At 46.6% G+C, this 17,062-nt stretch overlaps 1 protein-coding gene across 1 annotated transcript; it reads left to right on the forward strand.

Annotated features, from left to right (window-relative positions):
* Window positions 1–10,581: 10,581 nt before the first annotated feature.
* Window positions 10,582–12,082, forward strand: LOC125513948 (uncharacterized). The gene has a single exon (XM_048679219.2). It carries the CDS (start codon window positions 10,658–10,660, stop codon window positions 11,792–11,794), a length of 1,137 nt encoding a protein of 378 aa, XP_048535176.2. The 5' UTR covers window positions 10,582–10,657; the 3' UTR covers window positions 11,795–12,082.
* The last annotated feature ends 4,980 nt before the right edge of the window (window positions 12,083–17,062 follow it).

The following is a 17,062-nucleotide window of genomic DNA, read 5'->3' on the forward strand; positions in this document are numbered from 1 at the left end:
TTAATTGGCCCCCCTAGCTATTTTATCCGCAATCGTCCGATTGCGATCGTAGGGACGAGGTAGCCCCTAACCTAGTCTGTGAGGTATATATATACTCCACTCCTAGTCTTTTGGGACAAACCCTAACAATTAGGACCCTTGTCCCATCCTTCCCCTTGCCGCCGCCACACTCAATTCACCTCAGGATCCTCCCAGATCGGATCGATCCAATCGACCAGCACCACATCGCCTCCTCCTCCATCCTCTGCTGCTCCCTCGCTCGACCCCCCCTGCATCCCGTGCCTTCCCGCGCCGGCAACCGAGTCCCCCACACAGAGCGATGGATCCAGAGACCCTGCCTCGTGCAGCCGCGCAAGGAGCACGAGCTCCCATGGCCGTCGCCGAGCCGCTCGAGCACCTCCTCCTTCCTCCGGTCGCCTCGCCGCTCCGGCAACCAGGTCATGCCACCGCTCCCCGTCTCCTCCTCCTCCTCCTCCTCTCCTTTTCCTGCTCTCTCTCCCGAGCTCATCTCTCTCTCTCCCTCCCGTTCTGCAGGAAGCCACTAGGACGGTGCCGCCATGAACGGGAGCCACCTCCTGCCGCCGTTCACCTCGACTGCGCCCAAGTCTTCCCCTGCCCGAGCCATGCCTCGTCCCTGGCACCCTCCTCGCCTCGCCATCCGACAACGAGCGCCGCCGCTGAAGCTCCTCCGCCATGGACGCCAAGTCCCAAGGTCCCCGCGCTCGTCCTTATGGCGCCCCGCATCCTCTTCGTGGCCCCGGAGCTCCTCTGTTGCCGTTCCCGACCTGCCTCGGTCCATAGGGAACCCATTCCCGTCCTCCTCCGCGCCGGATACGGCAAGCACCGGCTGGATTTTGCGCCGCCGCAAGCCCCGCTGCCGGCCACCAAGTCCCCTGCGCCTCCTCTGCATCCAGGTCACCTCGCCTCCTCTCGCTCACACTCCGGCCCTCTCTCTGTCCCTGCCTCTTGTCTGAATCCTCCCTGCCATGGCCCTGCAGTTCCTCCCCGCCTCCAGGGCTCCACGCTGCGCCACCAGAGACCAGCTGCCGCCGCGCCTGTCCCCTGCCGGGCTGCCTCGACCTATGGCTGCAGTTTTCTTCAGAAACACGCGGAGTGCACGCAGTCAACGCCTCCGCTGCGCCTCGCGTTGACCCAGCGGCCTCGATCTCAACCGGGCCTGGCCCATGGTGCAAAATCCCCCCAGCTCCCATGCTCTGTTTTGGCCCAGTGCATGGATTCGGCCTTGTTATGTTTTTTTCTTGCCAGGACGTTTTTCTTCTTCTTTTAATTAGAGTACTGCAGTTTTTAGAAAACCCCTTAATGTTCATGCATATAATAACTTAATAACCGTGCATCATATTAAAATGATTTATATATGAAACTTGCTTAGAATTTTGTGTAGATTAATAATTTGCCACTTTCATCTATGTTTAAAATGTTTAAAATGTTGTTTGTTCAAATTTGCCTAATGCCATGCTAAAATGGTTTATTCCATAACTAAATAACCGTAACTCGGTATTTAATAAACTTTATATGTAAATGGGGTGGAAAAATGCCTAGTTTAACATGGTGGCCTTACTTTGCATGTTTAACAACTCTAAAATTGTGTTTAGGGCAGATCATTACCAAACCTAAAATATGCATATGAGGATTTTTCCGGACTTGTTGTTTGTTGTTCCGGCCTCATTTAAACTTGCCTAGATAGGTAGTTTTCATTTGCTTCACCCTCTTGCCATGTTTAACAACATTGAATATTGTTGGGTACATAAACAAGATCGAACTAAATAAGTCACGTGGTGCTTCGTCAATATGCAACTCCGTTGCATATTGTGCTCCACTTAATTTGTAGGATTGTTTGTGCACTTTGCCATGCCATGCTTCATTAAACCGGAGATGCATCATACTTGATTGTGCATCATGCCATGATTATGTGGTGGTTGTTTACCATGATTGTTTGCTTCTTTCGAGTGTTGCTTCTTCGGGTTGGTTCCGATAACGTCGCGTTTGTGAGGACCCGTTCGTCTACGTCCGTTTGTCTTCTTCATGGACTCGTTCTTCTTCCTTGTGGGATCTCAGGCAAGATGACCATACCCTCAAAATCACTTCTATCTTTGCTTGCTAGTTGCTCGCTCTTTTGCTATGCCTATGCTGCGATACCTACCACTTGCTTATCATGCCTCCCATATTGTTGAACCAAGCCTCTAACCCACCTTGTCCTAGCAAACCGTTGTTTGGCTATGTTACCGCTTTGCTCAGCCCCTCTTATAGCATTGTTAGTTGCAGGTGAAGATTGAAGTTTGTTCCTTGTTGGAACATGTTTACTTGTTGGGATATCACAATATATCTTATTTAATTAATGCATCTATATACTTGGTAAAGGGTGGAAGGCTCGGCCTTATGCCTGGTGTTTTGTTCCACTCTTGCCGCCCTAGTTTCCGTCATATCAGTGTTATGTTCCCGGATTTTGCGTTCCTTACGCGGTTGGGTTATAATGGGAACCCCTTGACAGTTCGCCTTGAATAAAACTCCTCCAGCAATGCCCAACATTGGTTTTACCATTTGCCACCTAGCCTTTTCTTTCCCTTGGGTTTTACAGACTCAAGGGTCATCATTATTTTAACCCCCCTGGGCCAGTGCTCCTCTGAGTGTTGGTCCAAACTAGAGCCCCTTGCAGCGCCACCTCAGGGAAACTCGAGGGCTGGTTTTAGTTGTACGGACTGCTCATCTGAGTGTGCCCTGAGAACGAGATATGTGCAGCTCCTATCGGGATTTGTCAGCACATTCGGGTGGTGTTGCTGGACTTGTTTTACCATTGTCGAAATGTCTTGTAACCTGGATGCCGAGTCTGATCGGAATGTCTTGGGAGAAGGAATATCCTTCGTTGACCGTAAGAGCTTGTGATGGGCTAAGTTGGGACACCCCTGCAGGGATTTGAACTTTCGAAAGCCGTGCCCGCGGTTATGGGAAGATGGGAATTTGTTAATGTCCGGTTGTAGAAAACCTGAAGTTGATCTTAATTAAAATACATCAACCGCGTGTGTTACCGTGATGGTCTCTTCTCGGCGGGGTCCGGGAAGTGAACACGGTGTTGGAGTTATGCTTGACGTAGGTTGTTCTAGGATCACTTCTTGATCATAGTTTCTCGATCGTGCTTTGCCTTCTCTTCTCGCTCTCTTTTGCGTATGTTTGCCACCAAACATGCTAGTCGCTTGCTGCAGCTCCACCTCATACCTTTTACCTTACCCATGAGCTTAAATAGTCTTGATCGCGAGGGTGTGAGATTGCTGAGTCCCCGTGACTCACAGTTACTTCCAAAACCAGCTTGCAGGTGCCGTTGGACCGTGCAGATGACGCAACCGAGCTCGAGGAGGAGCTCGATGAAGATCTTGTCCTTTGTGTTGTTTCGTTCTAGTTGATCAGTAGTGGAGCCCAGTTGGGGTCGATCGGGAATCTGTGTAGCATTTGGGGTAGTCTTCTTTTATTTTGGGTTCCGTAGTCGGATCTTGATTGTATCTGGTTGATGTAATGTTTTATTCATGTATTTGTGTGAAGTGGTGATTGTAAGCCAACTATGTAACTCTTTTCCCTTATGTATTACATGGGTTGTGTGAAGATTACCTCACTTGCGACATTGCTTTCAATGCGGTTATGCCTCTAAGTCGTGCTTCGACACGTGGGAGATATAGCCGCATCGAGGGCGTTACATCTAGAAGGAAGAGTATTCCTAGTTTTCTTTGCTAGCTTTAATTCCCTGGAATTTGCCATAATTTCAACTTGAAATGCGCATCAATGGACGTACTTCTTTCCTGATATACGTCAAACACATGGTAAACAAGTTTCATCTAGTTCATTGTGCTAGATTTTTGTTGTTATTGATACTGAGAAGCAAGCACACTTTTGACCCAAGCTAACATCGAAGCTTATGTTCCTCCATATATCCACATTTGTTCTGACTAATTTTGATGCTTTCATGAACACTAAATCTACTAGCTAGGTGTTGCAACTTTAGTTGTCAACAATTGTGCCTTGTGTCATGTCAGATTAGAGGCAAACCTAGAAGTTGATAGAAATCATAATATAATGAAGTTTTTAACTCACAAGGATCTAGAGAAAATAGTATTCAATTATTCTTCTCTGATTTCAATGCCTTTCAATTTTCCAGAAGTAATCCGACCATAAGTACAAATTACAACCATAGAGTTTGCAATGGTAAACATCTGTCAAGGTAGTCCGGTCAACTCACAAGCGCCAACACATTTTGTCCACCCGCGTCCGTCTGGGTCCACAAAGAAAAAACACAACCCAACACGCGGACCCAAATGGCCCGGTGTCCGTTTTGCTATCGCTTGGACCCATATCCAGCCCAAATTTGGGCTGGATTTGCATCCTTGTGAACATGCAGTGGACGCCCATGGAGTCTTCGCGTTGTCCTCCCCTGGCCCGACACACATGCCATTCTTCCCACTCCCCAACATCCTAGCCTCTTCACCATCGCCACCGCCACCCAGCTTCCGGCCTCTTTGCCATCGCCCTAGCCCCCGCTGCTGCATCCACCGACGGTCGCACCGCCACCACACCCAGCGGTGCCCACACTGTCGATGTCGTGGCCACCTTTTTCCGTCGATGAAGTAGTACAAGGACCGCCTACCTAGGATCTTCGGCAGCCTCGGCATACCACCGCTACTTCCATGGTCACCATCGCAGGACGCAAGTTTTTATAGCCCCGCTGCCTGAATGTGACAAGGAAGAGGCCACTCACCGACTGCGGCTCATCCACTCCCATGTTCATCGCGGCCCACAAGGTGTTCAGCGGTTTCTTTGGCCAGGTCGAGGCTCGTCCATGCCCGACGCTGTCTAGTAAGGTATCGATTCATCACTCCGAAGGATCATGACGGATAGCTCAGATGAGTTTTTTACAATAACACCACATGTTCATCATGGTCCAACGATGATGACGCTGTGGTTTCTCCTGTCATTGTCAATGAGCACATTTCAAGGAAACGACCATTGTTTAGGGGATTGATCCCGGGCCATGCTCCTGGGTTGAATCGTATCAGAGAAAACGACCATGTCCTACTCTATAAGATTATTTCGATTTCACAGACCCACCATTCGCTAACAAACTTTTTTGACGATACTTCTAGAGGGCGAGACCATTGTTCAGCCGTATTAAGGAGGGATTGATTTATTTGTTTATTAATGTGCAATTTGATTTATTTTTTATTTTTTAATGAAAATTCGAACAAAAAAAGACATGCGGACAAAATGGGTCACCCTGTTGGGTTTGTTGCCTAGGAAACCGTGGATAGGGGCGGACGCCTGCCTTTCTGGCGACCGAAACACACAAAAAGCGGACAAGATCTGCGTCCGTTTATCCGTTTGGGTCGGAGTGTTGGTGTTGCCCTAAGAAAGATGTGTTCATGTAGAAGTGTACCTAGAGCTTGGGACGTACCCTTAAATGACCAAAATAAATTCTTGTGGCGCATTGCTGGCCTGAAAGTGGGAAATGGCCAACTTATTTCAAGAGAGCTGGGTTGGGCTTCTGGGTGCTCTATAACCAAACAATTAGTTGGCGATGCTCCAATATCTCTGACCAAACAATTGTTCAAATTAATTATCTCCAATCAAAACAATTAGTTCCAACCAAACAATTAGTTCGTGATGCTCCAATATCTCTAACTCATGGGAGATTTACCACTTGATTCCTTTGTATATTTTGCCCACTTCTATTTAAAAGGTTTACTTGTCCTTTTTCTGATCCTTACAGAATTTCTAGAGACTTTACCTTCTAATGAACCAGATGAACAAGGATTATGGATGTGAAAGCACTGAAATGAGAAATGCGATGTCCTTTGATATGTTCTTTTTCATTACCAAATGACAAATTCATCTATAAGAAAATTGAGAACTATATGTACATGGCAAAAAATATCTTTTACCCCTTTACAGAAAACATTTCCATGCTGCAAGTAAGTTTTCAAAAATATCCATTGTATCCAAACTGTACATACACTCTACACACAATTCACCTCAACTTCGCCTTTCTTTCACAGGTTTTTCAAATAAGGTTGCTGCAATTTGAGTAAACTTCTACCTTCTCTAGGAGACATGACACTTTAATTTTCTGCACATTGCAGCTAGCTTCTGCATCATCACCTTTGTTGTGATGACCTCATTGCTTATAGGTCTTGGAATATTTGTTTAGAGCTCAAGGACCTGTAAATAATTGTTTCAAGGTGCATATTGTGATTTGAAGGACCCTTGTTGGTATAAGGAAGTATAAGCTTGCCTTTAGGAGGCTAGTGATTGATGACAATGGCCAATCTCTTCTGGTGCCTTATTCCTATAAATATTTGTAGCATGTACTTTGCTTCCTTCTTCCAAAAAAAGTGGGCACTGTTACCGCTAATATCTTCTGATGACTTGTTCCTACAAATTGTTCTATCGATAGGTGAACTTCTTTCAAACTCCTAGTAAACAAGTTTCCTCTAGTTCAGGGTGCAAGATTTTTCTTGTGATGATAATGACCATTAGGCGTACTCTTTACTGAAGACAACATGTAATTATTCTGTTCATGTATATCTCCATTTTTTTATCTTACCAGTTCTCATAATTTCGAGAACACAAAATCTAGCTAGATATTTCAACTCTTAGTTGTCTATGCGCATTTACGAGTTGCATCATGTGATATGGGAGTGCAAACCTAGAAGATGCAGAACATGTAATGATGAAATTTTAACTCAGAAGGATCTAGAGGGAAGAGTATTCCTAGTTTTCTTCAGTAGCTTTATGATGAGGGTCAAGATGCTCTGTCTAAAACAATTCATTATAAGTCCCAACCCCTCCCATGTTATTAAAATGGTGGGAGGTAGACTCTTAACTCCCATAACAATATCCCTGAAAAAGCATACCAAATCTCTAATAAATTCTCGTTGCCTCCAACCAAATACGTGGCTTTATATATCACAAGTAATTAATTCATATTCTTCTTATTAGTTACCTCCAACCAAACAATTAGTTAGTGATGCTCAAATATCTATAACTCATGGGAGATATACCACTTGTTTCCACTGTACATTTTGCACACTTATATTTAAAACATGCACGTGCCCTATAAGAAATTTGAGAAATATGTACATTTCAAAAATATCACGACCCCCTTTATAAAAAATATTTTTTGTTCTGCATGTAAGTTGTCAAAAATACATTTGTAACCAAACTGTACATATACTTCGTATGCAATTAACCTCAACTTCTTTCTTTCACATCGTTTCATAGAAGGTCGCTGCATTTGAGTAAACTTCTACTTGCTCCAGGTGTTTGTTCTAACTTCTTATGTTCTTTTATCGGTGTTAGCAGGGTAGTTTTGCAACAATGAAGATTACTTAGAAAACATGACACTTTAAATTTTCTGCACTTTGCAGCTAGCTTCTGCATCATCGCCTTGGTTGCGAGGCCTCGTTGCTTATGGTTGTTGGAATATCTGTTTTGAGGGCAACAATGGGATCTGTAATGAAAACCATGTCCCGGTGTATATGGTGATTAGAAGGTCCCTTGTGGACATAAGGTAGAGTAAGCTTGCCTTTAGGAGACTTATGGATTGTGGTTGATGACAGTGGCAAATCTCTTCTGATGCATTGTTCTTGTAAATATTTGTAACATGTACTTTGCTTCCTTCTTCTAACAAAATTGGCACTAGTCCCTCCAATGATACAAAACAAATTGTTATATCAAGTGCTGAATTTGGTTCAAACTCCTCATAAACAAATTTCCTATAGCTCAGGGTTCAAGATTTTTTTGTGTGATCATACTGACCATTAGGCGCATTCTTATTGAAGATAAAATGTCATTTTTCTGTTCCTCTATATCTCCATCCTTTTAGCTTATTAATTTTGATAATTTCATGAACACAACATCAATTAGCTAGGTGTTTCAATTCTTAAATGTCTATGATCATTTACAAGTTGCATCATGTGATGTATGAGGGTGAAAAACCTAGAAGTTGATACATAACATGTAATGACGAAGTTTTAACTCACAAGGATCTAGAGGGAAGAGTATTATTCGCTGGCTTCAATGCCCTGGAATTTGCCAGAAATAAGTTGGACTTGAATTGCCGTACCAACTGATGAACTTCTTTCCTCATATATATCAAACTCATGGTGAACAAGTTTCCTCTAACTCATGGTGCTCGATTTTTGTTGTTGTTGGTACTGAGAAGGAAGGCTTTTTGCCCAAGCTGACATCAAAGCTTATGTTCCTTCATATCTCCATCTTTGTTCTGATTAATTTTGAAGCTTTAATGAACTCCAGATCTACTAGTTAGTTGTTGCAACTTTAGGTGTCCATCAACAATGATGTGTTTGCATCATGTGAGAATAAGGGCAAACCTACAAGTTGACAGAAAACATGAAATGATGAAAAATTTAACTCACAAGGATGGAGCTAGAGACAAGAGTATTCAAAGTATTCTTCTCCAGCTTCAACGCCTTTGAATTTGCCAGAAGTAATCCTAGGATAAGTAGAAATTATAACCATAGAGTTTACAGTGTTCAAAATCTATCAAGCTAGTAAGAAAGATGTGGTGATGTAGAACTGGATCTAGGGCTTGGGGCTTACCTAAATGACCAAACTAAATGCTTGTTGCATGTTGTTGGCTCGAGCGCCGGAAATAACCGACTTGTTTCAAGAGAGCTATGTTGGGCTTCCGAGGCATTATGTAGCCGCGCCAATTAATTTGGGCGAGTACTAGGTGCCGCCGCACCGGCCCAAAATTTCAGCCCGTCGCGCGTGATCCGTCAGATGCGATCCGCGTGGGCCATTGGATCTGGCTGAAAACTGGTTGCCCCCGAGCTTCTCCTTCCTCACGCTTGTCCCGCATCTCGCACATCTCCTCGGATGCACGGCGCCACACTTTGTCGCCTCCAGTCGCAGCACCGTGCCTCCTGCCGCTCCATGCTAGACAGCCGTCCTGCTAATCGCTGCGCTCGTCGCCACTGCTGTGGCTCTCGGCAACCCAGCACCAACATCTCACCACACGTGAAGCACTGTGGGGGTTTCATGAATGGATGTAGCAAAAATGTCGCTGGTAGTAGGAGAAAATCGGTATGGTTGCAGAAAAAACGTCCGTCGTCATCACCGGTTGTAGCTCGCCATGCAGGGTCGCTACAAATTGCGTCGCCGGTTGTACCAAATGACATCGCCGGTTGTAACTTTCTATCCTCCTGTTGCAACTTTTTGTATTGCAGATTCAAGCAAAAAATGGCGGCAACAACGCGGCCTGCTATCCACCATCAGAACAAAGGCCGTGGCCGGGTCAAAATTTTTACGTTGCTGGTTCCATCTTTTTACGTCGTGGTTTGTAGCACTGCCCCGTGCCAGTTTGCAGCTCGCTGGCCGCCGGTTGTAGCGCCGTGCCGTTCCAGCTGCAGCCTTTTGTGCCGCTGGTTACAGTTTTTTCATTGCTGGTTCGAACATTGATGGCGACGGCACGGTTGCAGCCCGTCGACCACCGGTTGTAGCACCACCCCGTGCATGTTGCAGCTCGCCAAGCCACTGGATGTAGCACCACCTGATGCCGGTTGTAACTCGTTGGCCGTCGGTTGTAGCACCATGGCCTCGCAATGGCGCTCTCCACACCATGGCCTCACACGCCAACGCGCTGGTCCCAGCCCCCCTGCCACTCTCCTGCAGCTCGCCATGGCATCGCAATGGCGCTCTCCACAACACATGGTCGGCAATTGTTGAGCGTCTGCAACATCACTTCGGTCCTTGGTGTGCGGCGGCCTTGAATCCAACGATGGCCTGTGTCCAACATGTGGCCGACAACAGACGAGCGGCATCGGAGAGGCGCATGGATGGGCGTGTGGCTGTGGAGGATGCTACTGGGTCGGAGGGAACTAAGATCAGAAAGTAGTGGCTACTCTCAGGTGTAGTACACCCGAGTTAGAAAAAGATAGAAAAAACGTGATCAAACATTGTCCAAAAAATCTGAACTTTTGGGACATGAAACATTATCAGATGTGTGAGGTTCTTGCAAAATATCATCTAAAAATAACATCTGGCGAGCTCTCACCAAAAACAACAAAATTACTGCTCAAACAGTGCACAAAACTTTCAGCAAAGATTTTGTTTTTTTCGTTGAGAGCTCCTCGGATGTTATTTTTCAATGAAACTTGGCAAGAACCTTAAACATATGATAAAGTTTGATGTAGCAAAATTTCAGATTTTTTGAATTTTGTTTGATAAACTTTTTTCAAACTTTTTTCTAACTCGACTCGGGTGTAATACACCCGAGAGTAGAAAATCCAGTCTCAACTAAAATGGGCGGTGGAGAAGAACCGAGATAGGAGACAAGGAAGAAAAGAAACATGGGCCCAGTACGCAGCATGACGCACGAGCGGGCAACCGGCCGAAAGCTAGTGTTTGGATGTTAGCTTCACATTCTTCTTTTGGAAGCAAAATAGGCACTAGCAAAAACGTGCGTGCAATAAAAGTGATTTACAGGGACCAAACTGCTAGGGTACAATCTTTTCTCGGGATTATCGCAGGCGTGCGTTAAAACAGAACCTACGGGGCGGATCCCCTGCACTCTCACCCCCACCTCACTTTCTGTCCAAACGAGCAGCTTTCCTACCCTAGAATCCCGGTCCCTGCCATGGCGGCGGCGGCGGGCCTCCACCCAGACGTTCTCGCCCGCATCTTGCTCCTCTTGTCGTGCATCGTGGACCGCGTCAGGGCGTCCGCGGTCAACAAGCACTGGCGGCGGGTCTCGCTGCAGAATCCGCCCCCGCTGCCGCGCCTCCTCAGGCCGTCCACGGCCCAGACCGAGACCTACCGGATCTTCGGCGGCTTCGGCGATCCGCGCCCGTCCCTCTCCGAGGAGGGCCGTGGCTCGCGTTTCTGCGGGTCCGCTCCGGGCGGCTGGTTCGTTATCTCGGCCGAGCCATGGCGCGGCCACGCCCTACTTCACCTCCGCACCCACCTCCGCACCGGCGAGCGCGTCGCCCTGCCGGAGAGGGTGCGTATCCCGCTCAACTCCGGCGACATCACGTGCCCTATGATGATCCGCGCCGCCGTCATCTCCGCCGCGCCGCCGTCTGGCGACTGCTTCGTCGCCGCCATCACCTCCAGCCAGACGAACATGGCGTTCTGGCGCCCGGGCATGGACTGCTGGTTGTCGCCGCCGGTGGGGATGGGGCCGGCTCGGCGCAGCGCCGAAGACCTCACTTACTACGACGGATGGTTCTGCGCCGTCGACTCCGAGGATTACCTCGTCTGCTACAAGCCGGAAATCGCCCCTGCTGGAGACGGCGCCTCTTCGCTCACCATTCGAACTAACGCCTACAAATTCCATGTCCATGGTCACCAAACGGCACCCGGGGAGATCGTATCGCACTACCTCTTGCCCTCCGCCTCGGGTGCCGATCTGCTGATGGTGAAAAGGTTCATCTCGCCTGCGAGAGGCGGGACCTGCCGGTTCCAGGTCTTCAGCCTAGAGAAGCAACAGGATGGACTGCCGGCTTCCTGGCGATTGTACCAGCTGAGCGGGCAGGTCCTCTTCGTCGGCCGGGCCTGCTCCAAGGCCTTCGACACGGGGCATGCCGGCAGCCCGGGCTACATCTACTTCCTCGACGACGTCTACACTGGCAGGCCACACAGTGTCGTCCAGCAGAAGGAGTATCCCTGCGCCGACGCCGGCCGGTGGTGTTACTCGGTCCCCGACGAGATGGACCGCTGCCTGCCATGGGCGGCGCCCTCAGACACCTCGCCGTGCATTTGGTACCACCATTAATTACCCAGCATGGTTCAGTTTGAGGTGTCTCATCATAGAGATTTCGACCAGTTTAATAAGAGTTTGGTGCCTAGACTCCTAGAGTGTTGTTTGTGTTTGCTCCTCGTCAGCGTTTCTTTGTTGTTGTAGTTGTCGGTCGTCGTCGTTGTGCTTCTCTGCATATCCAGTTTGTTGTATGCTCCAGGTCGATCAGTATTTGTTGTATGTCGTCGTTGTTGTTGTCAGTTAATTTGCAGGCTGTTTTCAAACTCATTTCATCTATATGAAATTCTCAATTATGTGTATGAATTTCTGGTGTAAATTCTATTTCAGATTTTGATGTTCTCCGCCGTATTTTCAGTACTGCACACATTTTCTGATTGTATCGTGTGCTTGCATCGGTCAGTGGCAGAGGTGTTTTTCATGTCTCCACTGTTTGCGTTACACGTAAGAACCAGCACAGTTGATGAGAGGAGCTGCAACTGAGTATTTGATCATATATCAAATAGTACTGATTGTATGTTGAAGACCGAGCCAAACCAAACGGGACAGGCTTGTTCACTTAGGAGAATATTTTCAATGTTCCTGTTCATCTACATATCTATATTTATTTATTTTCGAAACAGAGGCAAAAGATTTGCCTCATACATTAATTAAGAAGAAGTTAAGAGTTGCTTTTACAAACAAAGGCAATAAGATTATTATAAAGCCACTACTCTCGCGGCATGATGTGACCCAAAGTGTAGCCTTGCTCTTGATGTTGGAGAGGATAATGGATGGGAGCGTGGACTTGTGCCTAAAAACTCTAGCATTCCGTTCACACCAAATCGTCCAACAAGTTAGCATGGTCAGGGACGCCATCACCTTCTGGTTGCTTGTATTCTTCTCGGACATATTGATTCACCAATCCTTGGTGGAACGTTCATCAATCCAGTGAGAAGTGTCAATGTGCATGAGGTTTAGCCAAGCCTCGATCATGCCCCAAAGCCTCAAGGTGAACCGACACTTGAAGAATAGATGGCTCACTGATTCCTTGGTTTGTCTGCAGAGGGGACACACATAACCCACAATTTGGCCAACCAAGCCTCTCGAGTCTGTCCACAGTCCAAATCCGGTTCTGAATAACAAGTCAGGTAAAAAAATTGACCTTGGGAGGAGCCCAAGGCTTCCAGACCGCATAGGTCATGGGTGACCGAGTGGTTCCATGGAATTGAGCTTTGTAAGCGGAGGTGGCGGAGTAGTGGCCACTAGCCGTATGCTTCCAAATGATGTCGTCATCAGTGTCTTCCTGAAGGTGGATCGCACTTGAACGAGCACATAAGATCACAATTTGTCGAATGTGGCTCATCGTCCAATTAATAGGGAGCTTGATCTTAGACAGCCAAGCGTCACCTTGCATGGCTTCCCTAACCTTCCATTTCTTTCTGGTGGATGCCTAAAAAATGAGCGGCGCCATGTGAATAGGCCTCTCTCCATTTATCCAAGGTCAGTCCCAAAAAGGTGCGCGAGCCCCATTACCCAACACAATGTGCGTGGATGCATAGAGGAGATGTCGGTCAAGTTCGTCGCAAGGGTTTTCTAACCAAACCCACATCTTTGTTGGCTCCTTCCATTCGAATCACAACCATCTAAGTCTCAGCGCCCTTGCGAATTTTGTGAGGTCGATGATGCCCAATCCTCCAAAATCCGTAGGACGGCACAACAATCACCAATTGACCTTGCACTTCGCACCGGAAGTTTTCTCAGTGCCCGACCACAGAAAGGGCCTTTCGATCTTGTTGAAGTTATTTAGGGTGCTTTGAGTCGGCTTGAGAGCAATGATGTGGTAGATCACTTGTGAAGTTAGCACTGACTTGATGAGCGCACATCGGCCCGAGGAAGTGATATTTCGACCATCCCATGGCACAAGTCTCTTAGCTGCCTTGTCGTCAAGAAACTGAAAATCACTTGTCCGAAGTTGCCACACTGATAGTGGTAGGCCCAAATATTTGATGGGGAAGGAGGCCCACGTGGCCGGCAAACTAGCAACGATAGCATCCAGATCTAGGTGTCCACATCGGATTGGGACTACAGAACTTTTTTCCAAAATTTGTGTATAGGCCCATCACGTCACCGAAGTGGTTAAGTATCGTCGGAAGGTTCTCAATGTCTCTCCTAAAAGGGGCCATGAAGACTGGTGCATTGTCGACATAGAGAGAAGTGCATATAATTGCCCTCCGTCCTCTGATCTTGTGAAAGAGGCCATGAGTAGTCGCAAGGTTGAGAATTTGTTGAAGCGGATCAATCACAATGACGAACAAAAGCGGCGAAATAGGATTGCCCCGTCGGAGACCACAATAGTGCGACACTGAGGGGCCGGCCACCCCATTGAGCATGATCCGTGAGGAGGAAGTATGAAGCTAAGTGGTGATCCACTCGTGGAATCTAGGAGTCCCCCCCCTTGTAGGAGCTCGAGAATGTACTCCCACCTGATCGAGTCAAAGACTTTTCTTATGTCAAGCTTGAAGAGAAACACTAGGCCGGGTTTTTACTTTTGTGAAGCTTGCAGGCAATCCCATGCACATACATAAAATTGTCGTGGATACATCTTCTCTTGATGAACACGCTTTGGGCATTGGAAATGAGCAAATGCATGTGTGGCCCAAGCCGGTTGGCAAGCACGTTAGCAACTATTTTTGGCACTGCATGTATGAGACTTATAGGTCGATAGTCGGTGATCCCATCCACCCCCTCCTTCTTTGGTAGGAGCACAATGTTTGCCGAATTGAGCCACGTAAAATTGGCCAAAGGGAGGCTATCAAAACAGCGGATGACACACATGAAATCTTCCCTAATGATGGGCCAACAACGCTTGAAGAAGGCGCTGGTCAATCCATCCAGACCGGCCAGGGCTTGTCACTATGCATTTGATTGGTCGCATCTTTAACCTCTTGCTCGGTAATGTGGGAGTCAAGGTCGGAAAGGTCATGCTCCCCAAAATCAAGCTCATCCTTAAAATCAACGGATCTCCTACACCCCTTTCCCAAAGCTTTGGAGAAGTGCTCATGGATCAAATTTTCCTTTTTCTCATGATCAGTGATCCAATCGTTGTTGTGTTGGATTCTATGATTGTGGTTTTTTCTCCGTCTCGCATTCACCCTACATATCTATCTAAAGGCATGGTGCAACTCAATGAAGGAAATCTAAATGGTTCATATCCTCTGTAAACCTAGTTATGTACAATGGTACCTTCAGGTGTAGAGATCACAGAGATTTCCATCAGTTTAATTGAGTCTTTGTTGTTTGTGTTTGTTCCTGGTCAATGTTTCTTTGTTGTTGTAATATGGGAAACTGAAAGTGACATATCCAGTTGCTGTATGTGTGCTAAATTTGAAGGCTGTTTTCGAACTCGTTTCGTCTACTGCATGCTACCAGCTATATATGTTGTTTAAATTACGCGTATGAATTTCTGGTGTAAATTCTACATTGGATTTTGATGTTTTCTGCCGTATTTTTAGTAGTGCACAAATTCTGATTGTATCATATGATTGCATCTGTTAGTGGTAGAGGTGTTTTCCATGTCCCCTACCGTGGACCCGTAGTAGAGCTGGACGGAGATTATTCGCGCGCGCGGGGGGGGGGGGGGGGGGGGGGGGGGTCGGACCTGCAGCGTTATACATGCCTCCGCTAGTGCTCCCCTATTTGCATTACACATAAGAACCTGCAGCACAATTGATGAGATGATTTGCAACTGAATATTTGATGTCTGTTCAGGTGTAGAGATCAACTAGTACTGATTGTATGTTGAAGACTCCAGTCTTTATTAGATGACCCTTCTTCCCTTCTCAGCTGATTGTTTGATGTGTTTTAGAAGCATATACTTATTACATCATCGATGTGGTTGTCATTGAAACTGAAAGTTCCATATCCAGTTTGTTGCATGTGCTTAATTAAATTGAAGATTGAAGGCTTTTCTCGAACTCATCTCTATGAAACTCTGAAGTATTTGGACTGCTACTAGCCTAACTCTATAGGTTGTTTGATTTCTATATATGCATTTTAAGGCTTGGTATTTGAATTATGTACGTTTGATTTTCTGCTGTAAATTCTAATTTCAGGTCTTGATATTTTCCGCCGTAATTTCAGTAGCACACACAATTTCTGACGGTATGGTATGATCGCATCTGTCAATGGAAGAGGTGTTTTTCATGTCTCCCTTGTTTGCATTGAGATGAGATGATCTGCAACTGAATATTTGATGTGGGTTCAGGTATACAGCAACTAGTACTGTATGGTGAAGACTAGTGTTTGCATGACCCTTCTTACTTCTGAGCTGAATGTTTGATGTGTTTTTGCAGCATATACTTCTAATGGGCACGCTGCAGCCTGTTTAACGATGTGAGCCGGACAACGCAAATACAAGTTATGACATTACATTGGAGTTCATTATCAAGCTGTTGCATCTTAGATATACGTGGTATGTTTACTATGCCCTCGTCACTGTACATAGTATCTAGGAAGAGCATATATACATAGCCAGAGCAGACTGAGCCAGACAAAATGGGACAGGCTGTGGCTCACTTAGGAGAATATTTCACATGTTCCTATATAACAAATTACCTTTTTATTTATAACATGGAAATGTAATTTTTTTCATTGATTGTGATCCAGAAGGAGGAGGGTTGTGATAGCCGGTCCCAAGCCCGGGTAAAGGAGGATGGTTGTGATAGGCTTGGCGAGCCAACGTAAAAACTCAGCCACTCTTATGGAGATGAAACCCAAAAGATTTTCGTTGTGGCGTAACCCTCTCAGCGGCGCGCCACATCGGAACCCGGGTGTGGTGGAAAATGGGCAAGGGCCGGTGAGGGAGTCCTGGACTAAGGGTCCTCGGGCGTCCGACCTGTTATCTATGGGCCGAACTGATGGGCTGTGAAGATATGAAGACCGAAGACTATACCCCTATCCGGATAAGACTCTGCTTGGCGTGGAAGGCAAGTTTGGCGAACAACTATGAAGATTCCATCCTATTTAACCGACTCTATGTAACCCTAGATCCCCCGGTGTTTATATAAACCGGAGGGTGTAGTCCGGAAACGGGATACTCAATACCGTAGTCATACAGGCTAGACTTCTAGGGTTTAGCCATTACGATCTCGTGGTAGATCAACTCTTGTAATACTCATATTCATCAAGATCAATCAAGCAGGAAGTAGGGTATTACCTCCATAAAGAGGGCCCGAACCTGGGTAAACATCGTGTCCCCTGTCTCCTGTTACCATCAACCTTAGACGCACAGTTCGGGACCCCTAC

The sequence above is a fragment of the Triticum urartu genome, chromosome 5A, assembly GCF_056163025.1.
Source record: "Triticum urartu cultivar PI428250 chromosome 5A, HENAU_Tu73, whole genome shotgun sequence".
NCBI classification, from domain to species: Eukaryota; Viridiplantae; Streptophyta; class Magnoliopsida; order Poales; family Poaceae; genus Triticum; species Triticum urartu.